Source organism: Chiloscyllium punctatum, chromosome 42 (assembly GCF_047496795.1).
Source record: "Chiloscyllium punctatum isolate Juve2018m chromosome 42, sChiPun1.3, whole genome shotgun sequence".
Taxonomy (NCBI): Eukaryota; Metazoa; Chordata; class Chondrichthyes; order Orectolobiformes; family Hemiscylliidae; genus Chiloscyllium; species Chiloscyllium punctatum.
This window is the reverse complement of record NC_092780.1, coordinates 9,025,527-9,044,107: the sequence shown is the minus strand read 5'-3', so window position 1 is coordinate 9,044,107 and position 18,581 is coordinate 9,025,527. Positions and strand designations below refer to the sequence as shown.

Below are 18,581 nucleotides of genomic sequence, written 5' to 3'. Positions count from 1 at the left end.
ATCAAGTCACAAAGAGCAAGGCACCGAACAAATTCTTTTTATTAAATGTAGAGGATCAAAACTGACCAACAAACAACAATTACAAAATAAAGTCCCAGAGATTGGCACAATGTAGTCCTGATGACCTCTTAAGGATTAAACCTCTAATTAAGATTTCTTTACCAATAATGAATCAGTAACTCCCACACAGAGGACAAGTGATGGTTTTTGGGGAAATCGGTCAGTCAGTCTCCATCCTGTGTGTGGAGAAGGTAATTGAGCATGGTGACTGCTCCTGATCACAGTCCTCCTGCTGCAGGAGTGATTTGTTCAGAGTCTGGTCAAAACTGGACTCAACTGAGATGCCCGAATAATAAACAACCTTCTGACATTCACTGTCCACACACCAGGAAAACAGAAACCATCACCTCTGTTGGCAGGAGGTAGATATGCAAACCTTTAAGTATGAATCACATTTCTGACTTTTCACCTGTTTCTCAAACATTGGGCTGAAGATTCACTGGAGAATCTGCAGGTGGTCAAACTGGAGGTAATTTCTCAGTGAACTGGCTGAAATCTAATGCCAATTCTTCCTGCTCAGAACAGCTGGGACTCAGTGGAAAGCATTGAACAGAGAGGGGATTCTCCCTAATTACTCAACAAGGAACACCTTGTACAGCAAAACACAAATAAAGAGGCTTGGGATATCAGAGCTGAACAGTGACGAGAAACACTGGAGGTGCCTTTGTAACAAGTCCATAAACTCAACTACCAGAACATCTATCAGCAATGCTACTTGAAATCGAATGGGTTTTTAAACTGGGTTGCACCATCTGACACTGCACCTGACTTCAACACCAGGTATTCCAGTGGCTCTTGCTCATGGATCATAATCCTCTCTGTCTTCTTTGTTGGTGGAATCAATGTGAAGACCCAAATTATGACAGATAACAATCCACATCCTCTTCTTCTTGTAGTCTAGTCTTCCAAATCCAGTCCAAACTCACTGTACAGCTCTCTGGTGGTCACCCCTCTGATGACTGCTGTAATGAATCATAGAAAGCTGTTATTACAGTGTTGGTGTTCAGGCATATTGAAGAGAAGGTCTCATCCACTGTAACACCTCTGCCAATTTTATTATTGTGTTAGCTCACTTTCATTGCTTGTACAGTATTTACATTTAAAAAGTAGCACATGCCACTTTTCTTTCGAGATTCTCCTTGAATGTGCTTATTCTGGAAGTTTTGGAAAGTAGGATCATTCTTATTATAAACTTTATAGACTCCTGCCTCAACCAAATACATCCTGCAATTACACAGAATCTATAAAATAATTAAATGTCCCAGCATTGTTCTAACAATGTTTGATGTTGGAGTATCTAAATAAATAACAAAGTAGATTTTACACAGTGTATTAAAGGAGATAAGGCAGGTAAAGAAACAGAGGCTTAGATACAGCCACAAATAGTGAAGGAATTAAAAATTGGCACTTACACTAGAAATCAGCCCTCAGAGGGCTATCAGGCTAAAGATGTTAGAGAACCACTGAATCCCTACAGTATGGAAGCAGGCCATTCGGCCCTCTGAAGAGTATTCCACAACCCCCCCTTACCCTATATCCCTGTCTTGCTCATAGCCAATCCACCTGATCTGCACATCTTTACACCGTTGTAACTGAGGAAACCGCAGCACCCAGAGGAAACCCACATGGACACGGGGAGAATATCTGTGTGGAGTTTGCATGGTTGCCCGAAGACGGAATTGAACCTTTCATCCTGTAAAAAGAGAATTATGGAGGAATGGTCCTTGGTACAAGTTAGGAGGTTGGCAGCAGAGTTCTGGGTGAGTTTAAGCTTGTGGAAGGTAGAAGCTGGGAGAACAGAGTTGCATTGCAATAGTCAGGTCTAAAGGTAAGAAAGGCACAAATGAAGGGTTCACAGCATCATATGAATTAATGCTGGCAACTCCAATTTTATGGAGTCGGAAGGGGTAGGCTTGGCAATGCAGCAGATCCATGGCTGAAAACTCACCCAAAGGTCATGTTGGATGCCAACGTCCCAAACAGCCTGACCCAGTCTCAGGGAGTGCCCAGGGAGAAGGTGAGAGTTGTGGACAAGGGAATGAAGTTTGTTGAGGAAATCATGATTAGATTAGGTGCATTGATCCCTCCTGTAACTCCCAACAAAGCACTGTGATCCTCATCAGCAGCTGTATGACATGCTTCCATTTTTCCACATCGGGCAATACGGAGGCCTTTTCAAGCGAGATTCACTGTCAAAGTCATTATGTGCAGGTGAACCATTAGAATTGGATCTTCCATCTCAGTGGTTTCTTAAACTCAGCAAATTGCACTGAGCTCAAAATCTAGGCTGCCATTCCAACTGCATTCCCATTCAGGCAGAGCCGCAGGGACAGAAGTGTCAATTTTCAGACCGTTGGACCGAACGCTCACTCAGACAGGTGGACAGTGAATGAATTCACCTGAAACCTTTAACTCACTGTAGAAAGGAAACTTACTCACTTTATGTGTAATCCCAATTTGGAAAATGAATACAGAAAATTTTGTCATAAACTAACTGGAAAATCTTGCAAAGAGAAAACAGAGTTAACATTTCGAGTCCAGTAACCAGTTTTCAGAATGACTCGAAACATGACTTTCTCTCTCCACAAATGCTGCCACACCTGCTGACTTTCTCTAGCAATTTCTGTTTTTGCTTGTTTCAGATCTCCAGCATCCACAGTTCATTGTTTTATTAGTCTGGAATATCTTACTTATAGATTCTAAGTTAACAGAATTCACAATACATAATTTAAGCAATATCTTATCTTTCTAAAGAAGAAAATATTCAACATAAATATTGAAAATATTGTCACTGTGACTACATCATTGAATAAATGACTAAGAGAATGAAAAACAAACTCCTGAAAGTGAGTCAGTCTTGAAAATAGCTCAAAAACAACACTGGAATAACAAAGTAACAAATCACACAAGGAGCAGCGCTCTGAAAGCTAGTGCTTCCAATTAAACCTGTTGGACTGGTGTTGTATGATTTGTTACTTTGTACATCCCAGTCCAACACTGGCATCTCCAAATCATGACTGGAATAACAATGTTATTTTGGCACTGGATGACACCTGATTGGCTGTGGTCCACTTTGGAAGGACCTGGGGATATGAGAAGTGCTATAAAAATGCAAGTCTTTTCCTTTTAGTCATAGTCAAGGTGTTCTTACCCAGTTTTCCCAACAGTAACTGGCCCACGTCCTTGATGTCATTGTACTCATGGAGCTGATCAATGTGCTGGTCCAGCTCTTTCAGAGTGTACCCTCTGTAGGAAGAAAACAGCAGAATTAATCTACTTACTCAACCCTTTGCTAGCACTGATGTAGGATTGTTCTCCTCTGTAACACATGATGTATTTAATAAACACAGTTACGCTAAGAGGTTTGTAACTAAACAGTTCACAATCGGCCCCCTTTAACTCACTAGGTGAATGGGACATCAGGAGGAACAGAAACATAGAATCTGAAAGTACAGAAAGAACATTCAGTCCATCTCCATGTGATAGCTCTTTGAAAGAGCTATCCAGTTAGTCAGACAACTCCCCTTTTCTTTCCCTATCACCCTGCAAATGTAGAGCTAAATTGCTTTTGAAATTTGATACTGAATCTGATTTGACTCTATTTTCAGGCAATGCCTTATTTGAGAACATCATAACCCAATTCATCAGCTGTAGCTATGTCTCCAGCCTGGGTTGGATATCAATAAACACCTTTAACATACAGCATGGATGCAGAATTTATGACATTAACTATGAAGTTAATCTAATAATTATTAGTAACATTCAGTCACTTGTATACATGAATGATGGTCACAGTAGTTTTAAAATGGTAAAATAAAGGAAAAAAGTCATTTATGGCAAACAAAGATTTTATGACAAATAGTAATTACAAACATTAATTAACATTAAAAACACTGCAAAGGACAACAATATGGACCTGACTTGTCAGGTATATTTGTGTGCATGAATTTAACTGCGGACCTCGAGAGCAATGGTTTGCAAAGTTGTTGGACCTTTTTAAAAAGGTTAGTAATCCCCGATTTTCCACAGTACCTCAATAAAACTCGGCACTGTGGCTCAGTGGTTAGCACTGATACCTCATAACGTGAGGGGCCCAGGTTCAATTTCAATGTCAGGCCATTGTGTGAGTGTGGAGTTTGCACATTCTCCCCGTGTCTGCACAGGTTTCCTCCGGGTGCTCCGGTTTCTTCCCACAGTCCAAAGATGTGCAGGTCAGGTGATTTGGCCATAATGTTCAGGAATGTGTAGATTAGATGTATTAGTCAGGAGTAAATATAGAGGAATGGGTCTGGGTAGGTTACTCTTCGGAGGGTCGGTGTGGGCTTGTTGGGCCAAAGGGCCTGTTTCTGCACTGTAGGGATTTTATTCTATTCTAAAACTCAGTATGGAAAAGTACATTTTAATAATTTTAAAAAGGCACTTACTTAAAAGGGAACACTTTGCAGATGTAGCCACAGAGAGACTGGGATGGATAAGCTTCCAATCTGTTTGAGGTGGTGTTGCTGGTGTCATAGAGTCAGACAGCATGGAAACAGACCCTTTAGTCCAACTAGTCTACACCGACCATGTTCCCAAACTAAAACTAGTTCTGCATTTGGCCCATATCCCTCCAAACCTTTCCTACCCATGTACCTGTCCAAATGTCTTTTAAATGTTGTAACTGCCTGTTTCTGCCAGTGCCTCTGGCAGTTCATTCCACACATGAACCACTGTGCCCTCATGTCCTTTTAAAAATTTCTTCTCTCACCTTAAAAATAAGCCCAATTCTGAATTCCCCCACCTTAGGGAAAAGAACTTTGCTATTCACTTGATCTATGTTCTTCATGATTGTATACACTTTCAGTGAAAACCGTCCCAGCCTCGTTTGTCTCACTCAACCCCTCCATTAATGGCAAAATCCTGGCAAACGTTTTCTGGACCTTCTCCAATTTCATAATATCTTTCCAATGGCAGGACAACCAGAACTGGACACTGTAATCCAGAAGAGGCCTCACCAATGTCCTGTACAACCTCAACATAACACCCCAACTCCTATATTCAAAGGCCTGAGCAATGAAGACAAGCATGTTAAATGCCTTTTCAACAACCCTGTTTACGTGCAACGCAGATTTCAAAGAATTATGTACCTGAGCCTCTAGGTCTCTCTGTTCTACAACACTAACCAGGACGCTAATGTTAATTGTACAAGTCCTACCTTTGTTTTCCCAAAATGAAATACCTCGCATTTATCCAAATTAAGCTCCATCTGCCACTCCTCAGTTCCTTGAGACAACTGAATTAAGAGTACAAAAAGATCTCAACAACCTTCTTCATTGTCCACTATGCCACCAATTTTGGTTCCACAAACTTACTAACCATGCTTTCTATATTCTCAACCAAATCATTTACACAAATGACAAACAAACGTGGACCTATTATGGATCCCTGTAGAACACCATTGGTCACAGGCCCCCAGACCAAAACACTACCCGCCACTACCAGCCTTTGGCTCCTACTATCAAACCAATTTTGATCTACTTGGCAAGTTCCCCCTGAATCTCATGTGATCTAACTTTAGTAGTTCGTCTACCATGCGGAACCTTGTTAAAGTCTTTACTGACGTCCACGTAAACAATGTCTACCGCTTTGCCCTCGTCAATCTTTGTGGAAGGAAATTTGCTCAGAACACTAGTGTAACATGTAATAATCACAAAACACCCAAAACAAATCAGCAGTTGATCTCAGTGTTATGCTGATAATCAACACCACACCAAACTAATCCAGGACAAAACTTCCATTTGAAACACCTGCCCCTTAATTCTAACTTTCGCAGCCTAGACTACACGCTCAAATCCTGGAGCAGGGACTGAACTTCTGACTCAGACACCAGAGTGAGCAGCTGATGGCAATTTGAAACTCATTCTCAAAGTATTCCTCACGCAGATTCACATTCAAGTACAATTCCACATTCAGTTCATCACCTTGAGCTAATCTGCCCAAATATCCTTTCGATCACACAGGAGCCAAAGCTGTCAATCTCAGACTGTAAGACTGCGAAGGGTATTATATTCCCACCTGAACCAGCCCCCATCCAATGTCTATAATCAGGCAAAGAGTCATTCAGGAGCAGAACACCGACTGATTCGCCCCTTCCCAATAACTACTAGCGTCGAGAGTGTGGTGCTGGATAAGCACAGCATGTCAGGCAGCATCGACAAGCAGGAGAATCGACCTTTTGGGCTTTGATTCTCCTGCTCCTTGGATGCTGCCAGACCTGCTGTGCCTTTCCAGTGCCACACTCTCGACTCTGATCTCCAGCATCTATACTCCTCACTTTCTCCAAAAACTACTAGTGTTAAGATCCAGAGTAAAGCTGCCCACTACCCCTCAGACAACATGAAAACGTTCTGGTCTGCAAGGATCAGACCTGCACTGGGCAGTGTCCTCACTCCCTAAAGTAAAACAAATAAAAAACTTTTCACAGATCACATGTCAGTCTAAGCAGGTCACATTCACTGCCCTGATTCCAACTCTAAAAGAGATATGTCAGTGATGTACAATATATCGTAAAATACAAATGTACGTTTGATTATTAATGGCAATCCTTCACATAATTTGCAGGTGGAATGTGAATTTATTAAGGATTCAATTGATTCGATGCCAAACCCGTTTGCAATAAATGCAAAGAACCCACTTACTCTGAGAGTAGTTCTGCAATCTGACGATCAAGATCATCACATTTCTTCCTCAGATTTTCCACTTGAAGTTGAAGACCAGCAGAGTCAAGCTCAGGGTCCAGGGAGGTCTTTAGCTGAAGGAGAAGTCAGTGTGAGTATATAAGCACACCATCTCAATGGCGAGAGACTACAGAGCTCAGGCACAGTGGGATTTGGATGCCCTAGAGCAGGAATCGCAGAAGTTAAGTTTGAGGTACAATTAAGGAAGCTCATGGAACATTACTGATTATTCAGAGGGGAACGGAATATAACTGGAGAGGTTATGCTTCAGTGATACAGACTGAAAATGATGTCTGGAGTACTGTGCCTTCTGAAACTGCCTGCTATTTTTAAAACAAAAAGATTTGTTCACGGAACTTGAATGTTACTAGCTAGGCCAGAATTGATTGCCCATCCCTAAAAGCTCTCAACGTGCCGTTGGAGAGCTGCCTTCTTAAAATGCTCCATGTTAGGGTGTAGGTACACCCACACAGCTGTTAGGAAGAGATTTACAACATCTCGATTCAGTGACAGTGAAGGAACTGCAATATGTTTCAAGTCAGGATGGGAAGTAGTTTGGAGAGGCGCTTTGAGGTGATAGTGTTCCCATGCTACCTTTGTCGATTGAGCTGGCAGACCTGAAAGCTGCTGTCAAATGATATTTGGCAAGTTACTGCTCAGCATTTTGCAGATGACACAGACTGTTGCCACTGTGCACTAGTTGTGAAAGCAGCGAAATGTTGAAGGTGTTGGATTGGGGTGCCAACCAAGTGGATGGCTCAGCAGTGATCACTGCTGCCTCACGGTACCAGGGACCTGGGTTCGATTCCAACCTTAGAAGTCTGTCTGTGGAATGTGCATGTTCTCCCAGCATTTGGGTGGGATGTTCTTCAGAGGGGGTCAGTACAGGCTCGATGGGCTGAATGGCATCTATCTGCACTGGAGGGATTCAATGAAGCGGGCTGCTTTGTCCTAGATGCTGTCGAGCTATGGGTGTCAATGGAGCAGCACCCACTGGGGCAGTCAGGAAATATGCTATCACATTGCTCATTTCTGCCTTGCAGACGGTAGTTAGAAATTAAGCAAATTCTCGCTTGGTTAAAAGATCCCTTTACAAACAGATTATTAATCACAAATTTCCCATTTAATTTATCATATTATATAATACTCACCGCATGTTAACAGTATCTAAACGCTTTCTAAAACAAATACGCAGTATTGACTTACACATTACATTACAGATATAGCAATCTTTACCCTATTGCTCGCTGCATCCTCCCCTCCTAGGCGAGACAGTGCCACTCAATTAGCATCAAGTCCATCCATCATCATCCAGAAGGCCAGCCCTGCATGGTGGCAATCATTGGCACATCCCCATTCCTTAAACAAAATACTCCAATACAGGGCATGTTTAAAATGTCTTACCGGTGATTTAAAGCTTGCGTTTAATTTTCTGGATGGTCCAAGTGGGGTCCTGTGAATATAAAGGCAAGACTTGAGAGGGGAGAAAGCTGGCTAAATATTTGAACTTTGTCCATCAAGCACATTTTTTTCTATTTATTTCTTCATGGGATGAGGACTTTGTTTGCGAGTCCAGCATTTACTGCCCACCTCTAACAATCTTCTACACTTTCAAAAGTGAATGTACATTTGGACGGCTCATCTATTCCCAAAGACTTCCATGCACCAAAATTTCCAACTCCTCCTCAGAAGATTAAAGGCTGCAGCCCGTAGTATCCTACTTGGATACCCATTCATACCTGATCATCACTTGCTTCGTGAGAATAACTTCCTGATTTGTCAAAGAGTCATCTAGTCTATAGCATTCAAACAGACCCTTTGGCCCAACCAGTTCATTCTGAACATAATCCTAAACTAAACTAGTCCCACCTGCCCGCTCCTGGCCCATAACATTCCAAATGTTTTCTATTCATGTGCTTATCTTAAGGTCTTGTAAATACTGTAATTGTACACACATCCATCACTTCCCCAGGAAGTTTATTCCACACGCAAACCATCCTGTGTGAAACATTTGACTCTCATGTCTTTAAATTTCTCTCCTCTCACCTTAAAAATGTGCACCCTTGTCTTGAAATCCCCCCATCCTAGAGGAGGGACACCTACCAGTAACTCTATCTATACCCATCATTTTTTTACAAACTTTACCAGGTCGCCTCTCAACTTCCTACGCACCAGTGGAAAAACTCTCAGCCTTTCTTTATAACTGAAACCTTCCATACCTCGCAACGTCCTGGTAAATCTCTTCTGGACCCTGTCCAGCTTAATAATATCCCTCCTATAACTGGGTGACCAGAACTGGACACAGTACTCCAGAACGGGCCTCACCAATATCCTGCACAACCTCAACACAACTCCTTGGCTGGTTTGTTCTCCCTTCTGTTACTGAAATAATTTAGAGATGGTAGATGCTCAGGATTTGCAGTTTCTACACTATTTACTATAATGGATACAGCCAGGAAATATCAGCCCTTAATAATTTAATTCCAAAGCTTTGATTGTCTTTCTAATAACTCTATTCGCTGTTGCAGGTAACAGGATAATTTAGGATGAATAGAGTCATCCTGCTCATCTTATTCCTTCTCGCCACAATGTGGAGGTTCTGGTGTTGGACCAGGTTGGATCAAGTTAACAGTCACACAACACCAGGTTATATTCAAATAGGTTTATTTGGTAGCACTAGCTTTCAGAGGTAGCTGTGGAGCAGGATCATAGGAGACAGAAATTATAGCAAACGATCTTAGTGTCATACAATTAGTACTTAACAGCAATCTAGGTTTGTTCAATATGTCTCAGCTGTTGTATGACATTATGACCTTTTGCTAGTTGTTTCTGTCTTTTGATGAAGGAGCAGGACTCCGAAAGCTAGTGCTTCCAATAAACCTGTTGGACTATGACCTTGCAGAGTGTGATTTCTCACCTAGTCCACCCCAATCCAACACTGACTCCTTCACATCAAGGCTGTCAACGACACCACCAAATGCCAGTTTAAATGGAGAGGATCACCAAGAAGATTATGCATATCTTTTTCGCACTAGCTACCTGTTGAAGGAGCAGCAGTCTGAAAGCTTGTACTTCGGAATAAACCTGTTGGACTATAACCTGGTGTTGCAATTATATTTACCATCTAGCAACAGCTATAATCTGTCCAATGCAGCTTCATGTACAGTCTTAAATTACTCTAGAGTTTGTACCCACTTTCCAATCTGTACAGGCATCCATCCCACATGCTGGTTATTCTGTGTGAAAAGGAGCATTTTTTGTTACGAGTCCTAACTTTACATTCTTCTTGCTTGAATCTGAGGCAACTTGTTTTATTCACTCAATTTAATTTAATCTAGATTTTCCACGTTACTATTTCCATAGCATGGAAATCTCGATCAAATTTGTTATCTCACACAATTCTAAGTATCTTCTGATTGACCTGTTCAGAGATATTATTGCACACTGACGTTGGTGGTGGGCAAGTTGTTGGAGGCAGTCCTGAGGGACAGGATGTACATGTATTTGGAAAGACAGGGACTGCTTAGGGTTAGTCAACATGGCTTTGTGCATGGGAAATCATGTCTCACAAACTTGATTGAGTTTTTTGAAGAAGTAACAAAGGGATTGATGAGGACAGAGCAATAGATGTAATTTATAAGGATTTCAGTAAGGTATTTGACAAGGTTCCCCAGGTTAGATCTCATGGAATACAGGGAGAACTAGCCATTTGGATACAGAACTGGCTCAAAGGTAGAAGACAGAGGGTGGTGGTGGAGGGTTGTTTTTCAAACTGGAGGCCTGTGACCAGTGGAGTGCCACAAGGATCGGTGCTGGGTCCTCTACTTTTCATCATTTATATAAATGATTTGGATGTGAGCATAAGAGGTATAGTCAGTAAGTTTGCAAATGACACCAAAATCGGAGGTGTAGTGGACAATGAAGGAGGTTACCTCAGAGTACAATGAAATCTTGATCAGATGGGCCAATGAACTGAGAAGTGGCAGATGGAGTTTAGTTTAGATAAATGAGAGGTGCTGTATTTTGGGAAAGCAAATCAGGGCAGGACTTATACACTTAATGGTAAGGTCCTAGGGAATGTTGCTGACTCATAGTTCCTTGAAAGTGGAGTCACAGGTAGATAGGATAGTGAAGAAGGCATTTGGTATGCTTTCTTTTATTGGTCAGAGTATTGAGTACAAGAGTTGGGAGGTCATGTTGCGGCTGTACAGGACATTGGTTAGGCCACTTTTGGAATATTGCGCACAATTCTGGTCTCCTTCCTATCGGAAGCATGTTGTGAAAATTGAAACGGTTCAGAAAAGATTTACAAGGATGTTGCCAGGGTTGGAGGATTTGAGCTATGGGGAGAGGTTGAATATGCTAGGGCTGTTTTCCCTCGAGCATCGGACACTGATGGGTGTCCACATAGTGGTTTATAAAATCATGAGGGTCATGGATCGGGTAAATAGACAAGGTCTTTTCCCTTGGGTAGGGGAGTCCAGAACTAGAGGTTTAGGGTGAGAGGGGAAAGATATAAAAGAGACCTTAGGGGCAATTTGTTCAAGTAGAGAGTGGTGCATGGGTGGATTGGGCTGCCAGGCGAAGTGGAGGAGGCTGGTACAATTGCGACATTTGAAAGGCATCTGGACGGGTATATGAATAGGAAGGGTTTGGAGGGATATGGGCCAGGAGGTTGGGATATCTAGTCGGCATGGACAAGGGGGACTGAAAGGTCTGTTTCTGTGCTGTACATCTCTATGATTCTATGACCTCTGGAGCAGGTGGAACCTGGCCTCCTGGCTTAGAGGTAGGACACAACCACTGCACTCCCACCACTATCATCCAGGTGCCAGAGAAAACTCAGGCCACCTGCCTTAATGATTATACTAGTTCCACCTCCCCTGGACCATATCCCTACAAACATTTCCTACTCATGTACTTATCCAACTGCCCAGTGCCTCTGACAACCGACATTATGAAGTGCTTCAAGGAGGTTAATAATGGCACACATCATCGCCAGCCTTCCAGATTGTCTTGATCTGCTACAATTTGCCTACCATTACAGGAGGTCCAAAGCAGACACAATCTCCTTGGCCATACACTCATCCCTGGAACATCTGGATAACAAGGGCACCTATATCAGACTCCTGCTTATTGACTTCAGCTCTACTTTCAACACCATAATTTGAATTAAATTCATCTCCAAACTCCAAGACCTAGGACTCTGCTCCCCCTCTTCAACTGGATCCTTGATTTCCTGACCTGCTGACCACAATCCGTAAGGATAGGTGACAAAACCTCCTCCATAATAATTCTCAACACTGGTGCCCATCAAGGCTGCAAACTCAGCCCCTTACTGTACTCTTTTCACACTCACAACTGTGTGGCCATATTCAGCTTTAACTCCATTTACAAATTTGCTGATGACACCACTGTAATGGATCACATCTGAAACAACAAGACACAGTAGAGGAAAGTGTTAGACAGCTTAGGGGCATGGTGTAAAGGCAACTATCTCTCTTTCAATGACAGCAAAATGAAGAAGCCTGTCATTGACTTGAGGATGCAGATGGAGGTACATTCCTGTCTGTACCAATGGTGCTGAGGTGGAGGTGGTCAATAGCTTCAGGTTCCTGAGAGTAAATATCACCAACAATCCATCTGGGTCCATCCACGTCGAGGCTACAGTCAAGAAAGCACTCCAACACATCTACTTCCTCAGAAATTTCCACAATGACGCTTACCAAGTTTTATAGATGCAAAATAGAAAGCATTCTATCCAGACGCATTACAGCTTGGCATGGCAACTGCTCTGCCCAAGATTGCCAGAAGTAACAGAGAATTATGAATGCAACCCAGTCCATCACAAAGACCAATCTTCCATCCATTGACTCTGTCACCACTTCCATTGTCCCGGGAAAGCAGCCAACATAATCAAAGGCTACTCCCACCCTAGTTATATTCTCTTTATAGATACCCTACAGTGTGGAAACAGGCCATTTTGGCCCAACAAGTCCACAATGACCCTCCAAAGAGTATCCCATCCAGACCCATTCCCCTACCATATTACTCTACCTTTCCCCCTGACTAATGCATGTAACCTGCACATCCCTGAACACTATGGCCATACAACATTGCCCAATTCACTTAACCTCATCATTGGATTGTGGGAGGAAACTCATGCAGACATGGGGAGAATGTGCAAACTCCACACACAGTTGCCCAAGGCTGGAATTGAGCCAGGGGGCCTGGCGCTGTGAGATAGCAATGCTAACCACTGAGCCACCGTGCTGTCAGTCAGAAGATACAAAAGTTTGAAAATACGTACCAACAGATTAAAGAACAGTTTCTTTTCCACTGTTAACAGGCTTATAAACTGACCTCTCATACATTACAATTGATCTTTCTCTGTAGCTGTAACTTTACACTCTGCATTTGGTTCAATTACCCTGATTTACTTAAGCAAGGTAAGATTTGTCTAATAAGTATGCAAAACAACACATTTCATTCTATCTCAGCACGTGACAATAATAAAGCAAATCATCCACCCAATTCTATAAGATTTTCTCTCACATAACTCCTTTTGGGGACACAGAACTTGAATTTTCCCAGTGTTCCCTTCCAACAAACATCCAATACTAGAGATCACGTTGATGACACTTCCTTGCACAGGTTCCAATTCTAAAATGCCTTTCCTGTCTTAACGGAGATGAAACAGAAGTTCTAACTTGGCTAGAATTCAGTGCCGTTTCATCATGACTTTGATTCACTCCTGTGTCTTTCTACAATACATCATTCACCTTGTTTGATCACTGTCCTTCACTGGCTGGACGTAAAATGCTAAACTTCATTCATCATAGCTCTTTCCACAATCAGCATAATATTTCTTACTAACACCACCCAAAGCTTTACAAAATAACTGATTAATACATCACTTGCTCTACAAGGAACCTGCTTTTATAGTAATACATTAACTATTAGATTTTGGGGAATATTATACGTATACAATTACAATGTTTAAAAGACAAATAAGTACATGAATAGGACAGGTTCAAAGGGTTATGGGCCAAACACTGGTAGGTGGGAGGAGTTTAGTTTGAGAACATACACAGCATGGCCTAGTTGGACTGAAGGGTCTGTTTCTGTGCTGTCTGACTTTGTGACTGAGACTGACTGATCATGATGATATTTTGCAACTTGCTATGGTGGCGTGATCCAATGTTCGGAACCTGAAAAGAAAAAAAATTGCAAGAAAAACACACACACAGAGCATGTTAGGTAGTAAGTGTGAGGGGGACAACAAAATTCCCGTTGCAAAGTGCGCATTTTTTTGCCCACACTGAAATATTAACTTATTTTAGTTGGCAATCAAAAATACCTCATTAGATTTAACGTCGCGAATCAGTGAGTTACCAATTTTACATCATAAGTTCTCAAATTATTTGACTGATTGCAATCTATCTTCACCATCAACCTTCCCCTTCCCCACACTCTCTCTCTCTCTCTCTCTCTCTCTTCCAAGCCCAGGGGCTGACAGACCTCCTGAAGGAGCGACCCGACGTCCCTCCGCCTTCTCTGCTGCTTGGGGTCCGGGTACAGAGGGGCTGCTCCGGTGTTGGCAGCCCGGACTGAGGGGAACATCCTCCCGTACCTCCCCGCTCCCTCTCCGCGGCCATCAGCACACGCAGCTTCCGCACACGTGGCTACAAACAGCCAATCCCCGCACCCTCAGATTTGCTACTTTTGGTGTTTCATTTTTCTTGAATGACTTGGATTCAAATTTACTCACCCCCCGCCCCCCAGATGTACACATTTACACACATGCACCAAACATAAATCCTCCTGGCCCATATCACTCCAAACCTTTCCTTATTCATGTACCTACCTAAATGACTTTGAAATGGTGTAACTGTACCCACATCCACCACTTCCTCAGGGAGTTCATTCCACACGTGAACCACCCATTGTGTAAAAAAAAATTGCCTCGCAAGTCTTTTTTAAAATTTCTCTCCTCTCACTTTTAAAATTGACCCCCTAGTCTTGACATCCCCCATCCTAGGTGAAAGACAACTACCATTTATCTATATCTCTCATTATTGTTCTATGATCCAGAGGTTCTCTATCCACTATTGGTGCACTTGGAAAGTTGTCAATTTAATTTTGTCTCCTTCATAGAAGTATTTAAAAGTGAGTAAAATGGATATGGAACATTAAAAAATGGTGGAACATATTTCAAATGAGACAGATTTGTTAAGTCAGGGGGAGGCTTATTTGCATTGTTAAAACCCTATGGCCCAATATTGACAGTAAATGTATTATTAAATGACTTCATTGTTATTAAATTATTATTATTAAAATACATTTGCCGTAACATATCAAGATTAATATTGCAGAGAGTTAATTGAATTACGCCACAAAAGATAGAAGATGGGAGGGTTGGGAAAGGATCATTGAAAAACTGAATGTTTCTCAGAAATTGAGTTCTTTTATCTCCCAGTGGGTTATCAGAGGGGTAAGATTGGCAAAGGTCTCTTTCTTCCAGGTGAAATCTTAAATTAAATTGTTATCAGCATGTTCAGATGGATGTAAAATATATTAACCGTACCAAGGGGGGGGGGGGGGGGGGAGAAAAGGACTTGCGACAAACAGAATTTTGTAGAAACTCAGCAAGTCTGGCAGCATCTGTGACAAAAGAAATTGTTAAAGTATGAATTAGAGTGAATGCTTCAGGTCACGTGACCCTTCCTCAGAATTGAGTAAGTGTCACTCAACCAGAAACATTAATTCTGATTTCTCACCACAGATGTTGCCAGAAGGTTTTCCAGCAATTTCTGTTTTTGTTTCTGATTTACAGCATCTGCAGCCTTCCAGTTTTTAGAAGTTTTATACAGTTCTGAAGAAGAGCCAAACTGGACTCAAAACTTTACCTCTGTTTCTGTCTCCACAGATTAGATTAGATTCTCTACAGATGCTGCCAGATCAGCTGAGTTTCACCAGCATTTGCTCTGGTCATTTCAGATTTTCAGCATCCGAAGTATTTTACTTTTATGAAAAAGTATGTATTTATTTGAGGACATCCTGAATCATTTTGCAGTCAATGAAACAGTGCAGTAATACAGAAACACAGCAGCCAATTTGGATACAGCAAGCTCTCACTTAGATCAACGTGAGAATGCAAAGATAACCTGTTCTGTGATATTGATTGCAAGATGAATATTGGCCAAGTCATCAGGGATAACATGCTGTTTCATGGAGTAGCACTATGGTCTCTTTTCTTTCCACCTGAGAGGGCAGACAGGCCTCAGTTCAGGGTCTCATCTGAGTGATGACAGTGCAGTACTCCATGAGTTTCACCCTTTATTCCCTCTTCGACCAGACAAGACTCAGGTTCCTTTGTTTAAACATTTATACATGCAAGCATGGAATAGACACATATCCAAAACTAGCATACAGCTCAAATCTCTTTTGCAAGAGTTATGGTTTTATGCTATTATTACAGATAACAAACTTCCAAATTATAAATAATACTGTTAATAATTTCCAATCAAAATATTACTCCTTATTCATTCCGATCTCCACCCAATCATGTTTCAATGGATCACGTTCCAACTTAGTACACATGACTATATTATCCAAAGAGATTTGAACTACTACAGAAGGATCACTGGTTACAGTGAGGAGTGTAGGGTAGATCAGAATGTCACAGTGACGGTTGTGTGGTCTGTCAGCGCGTCACAGTGATGGGGGTGAGATATATCAGAGTGTTACAGTGAGGAGTGTGGTGTTTATCAGAGTGTTACAGTGAGGGGTGTGGGATATATCAGAGTGATACAGTAAAGGGTGAGGGATATATTGGAGTGTTACAGTGAGGGGTGTGGGATATATCAGAGTGATACAGTAAAGGGTGAGGGATATATTGGAGTGTTACAGTGAGGAGTGTGGGATATATCAGAGTTTCACAGTGATGGTTGGGTACATCAGAGTGTTACAGTAAGGGGTGAGGGATATATCAGAGTGTTACAGTGAGCGGTGTAGGGTATATCAGAGCATTACAAGTGAGGGGTGTGGGGTATATCATTGTGTTACATTGATGGGTGTGGGGTACATCAGAGTGTTACAGTGAAGGGTGAGGATATATTGGAGTGTTACAGTGATGGGTAAGGGATTATCGGAGTGTTACAGTGAGGGTTGTGGGGTATATCAGAGTGTTACAGTGACGGGTGTGGGATATATCAGAGTGTTACAGTGAGGGGTGTGGGGTACATCAGAGTGTTACAGTGAGGGGTGAGGATATATTGGAATGTTACAGTGATGGGTAAGGGATTATCGGAGTGTTACAGTGAGGGTTGTGGGATATATCAGAGTGTTACAGTGAGGGGTAAGGGATTATTGGAGTGTTACAGTGAGGGGTGTGGGGTATATCAGAGTGTTACAGTGAGAGGTGTGGGATATATCAGAGTGTTACAGTGAGGGGTAAGGGATTATTGGAGTGTTACAGTGAGGGGTGTGGGGTATATCAGAGTGTTACAGTGAGAGGTGTGGGGTATATCAGGGAGTTACAGTGAGGGGTGTGGGGTATATCAGAGTGTTACAGTGAGAGGTGTGGGGTATATCAGGGAGTTACAGTGAGGGGTATGGGGTATATCAGAGTGTTACAGTGAGGGGTGTGGGGTATATCAGGGAGTTACAGTGAGGGGTGTGGGATATATCGGAGTGTTACAGTGAGTGGTGTGGGGTATATCAGAGTGTTACAGTGAGGGGTAAGGGACTATTGGAGTGTTACAGTGAGGGGTGTGGGGTATATCAGAGTGTTATAGTGTTACAGTGAGGGGTGTGGGATATATCGGAGTGTTACAGTGAGGGGTGTGGGGTATATCAGAGTGTTACAGTGAGGGGTAAGGGACTATTGGAGTGTTACAGTGAGGGGTGTGGGGTATATCAGAGTGTTACAGTGAGGGGTGTGGAGTATATCAGAGTGTTACAGTGAGGGGTGTGGAGTATATCAGAGTGTTACAATGAAGGGTGAGGGATATATCAGTGTCAGTGATGGGTGTGGGGTATATTAGAATCTAAGAGTCTCCTTTACTTCACCTGGTGCTAAACTCTAGATAGTCAGTGCCTTTAACAATATTTTAGGAAAGGGACTCCATACATCCTGAAGTAGGTGAGTGTTTGAAGCCAGTTCTCTAGTGGATCTGAGATAGGAAGTTATCACCTTTCTGCTCCATTCTTTAACTTTAAGGATCAGGAAATAATAAGACTGGAAAATGATGTTTATAACGTGCAGTGCAAATTTGTCCCCACTAGAGTGGGCTAAAAGATGAACTTTATATAAATCTGTGTCTTTCTACACAGCTTATTATAATTGTTAGATGGAAGCTTTTTAAAATTCGCCAACTTCAATAACAATTGATGATCTACAAAACCCAATCTAGCGTTAATTTCCTTTATGGAGAAAGTATGTCCAGCAGAGGGGGTATAGCTCAGTGGTAGAGCATTTGACTGCAGATCAAGAGGTCCCTGGTTCAAATCCGGGTGCCCCCTCAATGTCCTTTATGTTCCCCAAAGGAATACACGGCGATTGCGAAAAATCACGCACTTACGATTTTACCGGAAGAGGTGTAAAGCGTATTTCTGAATAAGTCAGTATTTCATGCCTCACTTCTTCATCATTCACCCATTCCTATGGACAGTGAGTTACTGAACACCTGGACGGTCATGTCCTAGCGAAGGATCAGCAATCACAAGACAATATAACACAGCCTACTTGTTGGTTTTTCCTTTACCCTCACTCTCCTGGTCTTTCTCCACAGCTCTGCAAAT

At 42.2% G+C, this 18,581-nt stretch overlaps 1 protein-coding gene and 1 non-coding gene across 3 annotated transcripts; one reads left to right on the top strand and one right to left on the bottom strand.

Annotated features, from left to right (window-relative positions):
* Positions 1-21: 21 nt before the first annotated feature.
* Positions 22-14,446, bottom strand: swi5 (SWI5 homologous recombination repair protein). Of its 2 annotated transcripts, none has more exons than XM_072561361.1 (5): positions 14,298-14,446; positions 8,181-8,229; positions 6,738-6,850; positions 3,212-3,306; positions 22-1,022 (listed from the first exon to the last, which is right to left on the bottom strand). In XM_072561361.1, the coding sequence occupies exons 1-5, from the start codon at positions 14,432-14,434 to the stop codon at positions 958-960; spliced, it is 459 nt and encodes a 152-aa protein (XP_072417462.1). In that variant the 5' UTR covers positions 14,435-14,446; the 3' UTR covers positions 22-957. The 2 variants fall into 2 exon arrangements, with proteins under 2 accessions (XP_072417462.1, XP_072417463.1); XM_072561362.1 differs by lacking the exon at positions 14,298-14,446 and adding an exon at positions 8,516-8,613.
* Positions 14,447-18,230: 3,784 nt separating this feature from the next.
* Positions 18,231-18,302, top strand: trnac-gca (transfer RNA cysteine (anticodon GCA)). Its single transcript has one exon. It is a non-coding gene; the product is annotated as a tRNA-Cys (tRNA).
* The last annotated feature ends 279 nt before the right edge of the window (positions 18,303-18,581 follow it).

Bases quoted from the DNA above. Each gene is read 5' to 3' on its own strand.
- swi5 (XM_072561361.1), bottom strand. From the start codon at position 14,434: ATGGCCGCGGAGAGGGAGCGGGGAGGTACGGGAGGATGTTCCCCTCAG. The intron at 8,230-14,297 runs GTCTGTCAGCCC...TTATATTCACAG, and splicing joins TCGGGTCGCTCCTTCAGGAG to GACCCCACTTGGACCATCCA. The intron at 1,023-3,211 runs GTAAGAACACCT...GATTCATTACAG, and splicing joins GTTACTGTTGGGAAAACTGG to CAGTCATCAGAGGGGTGACC.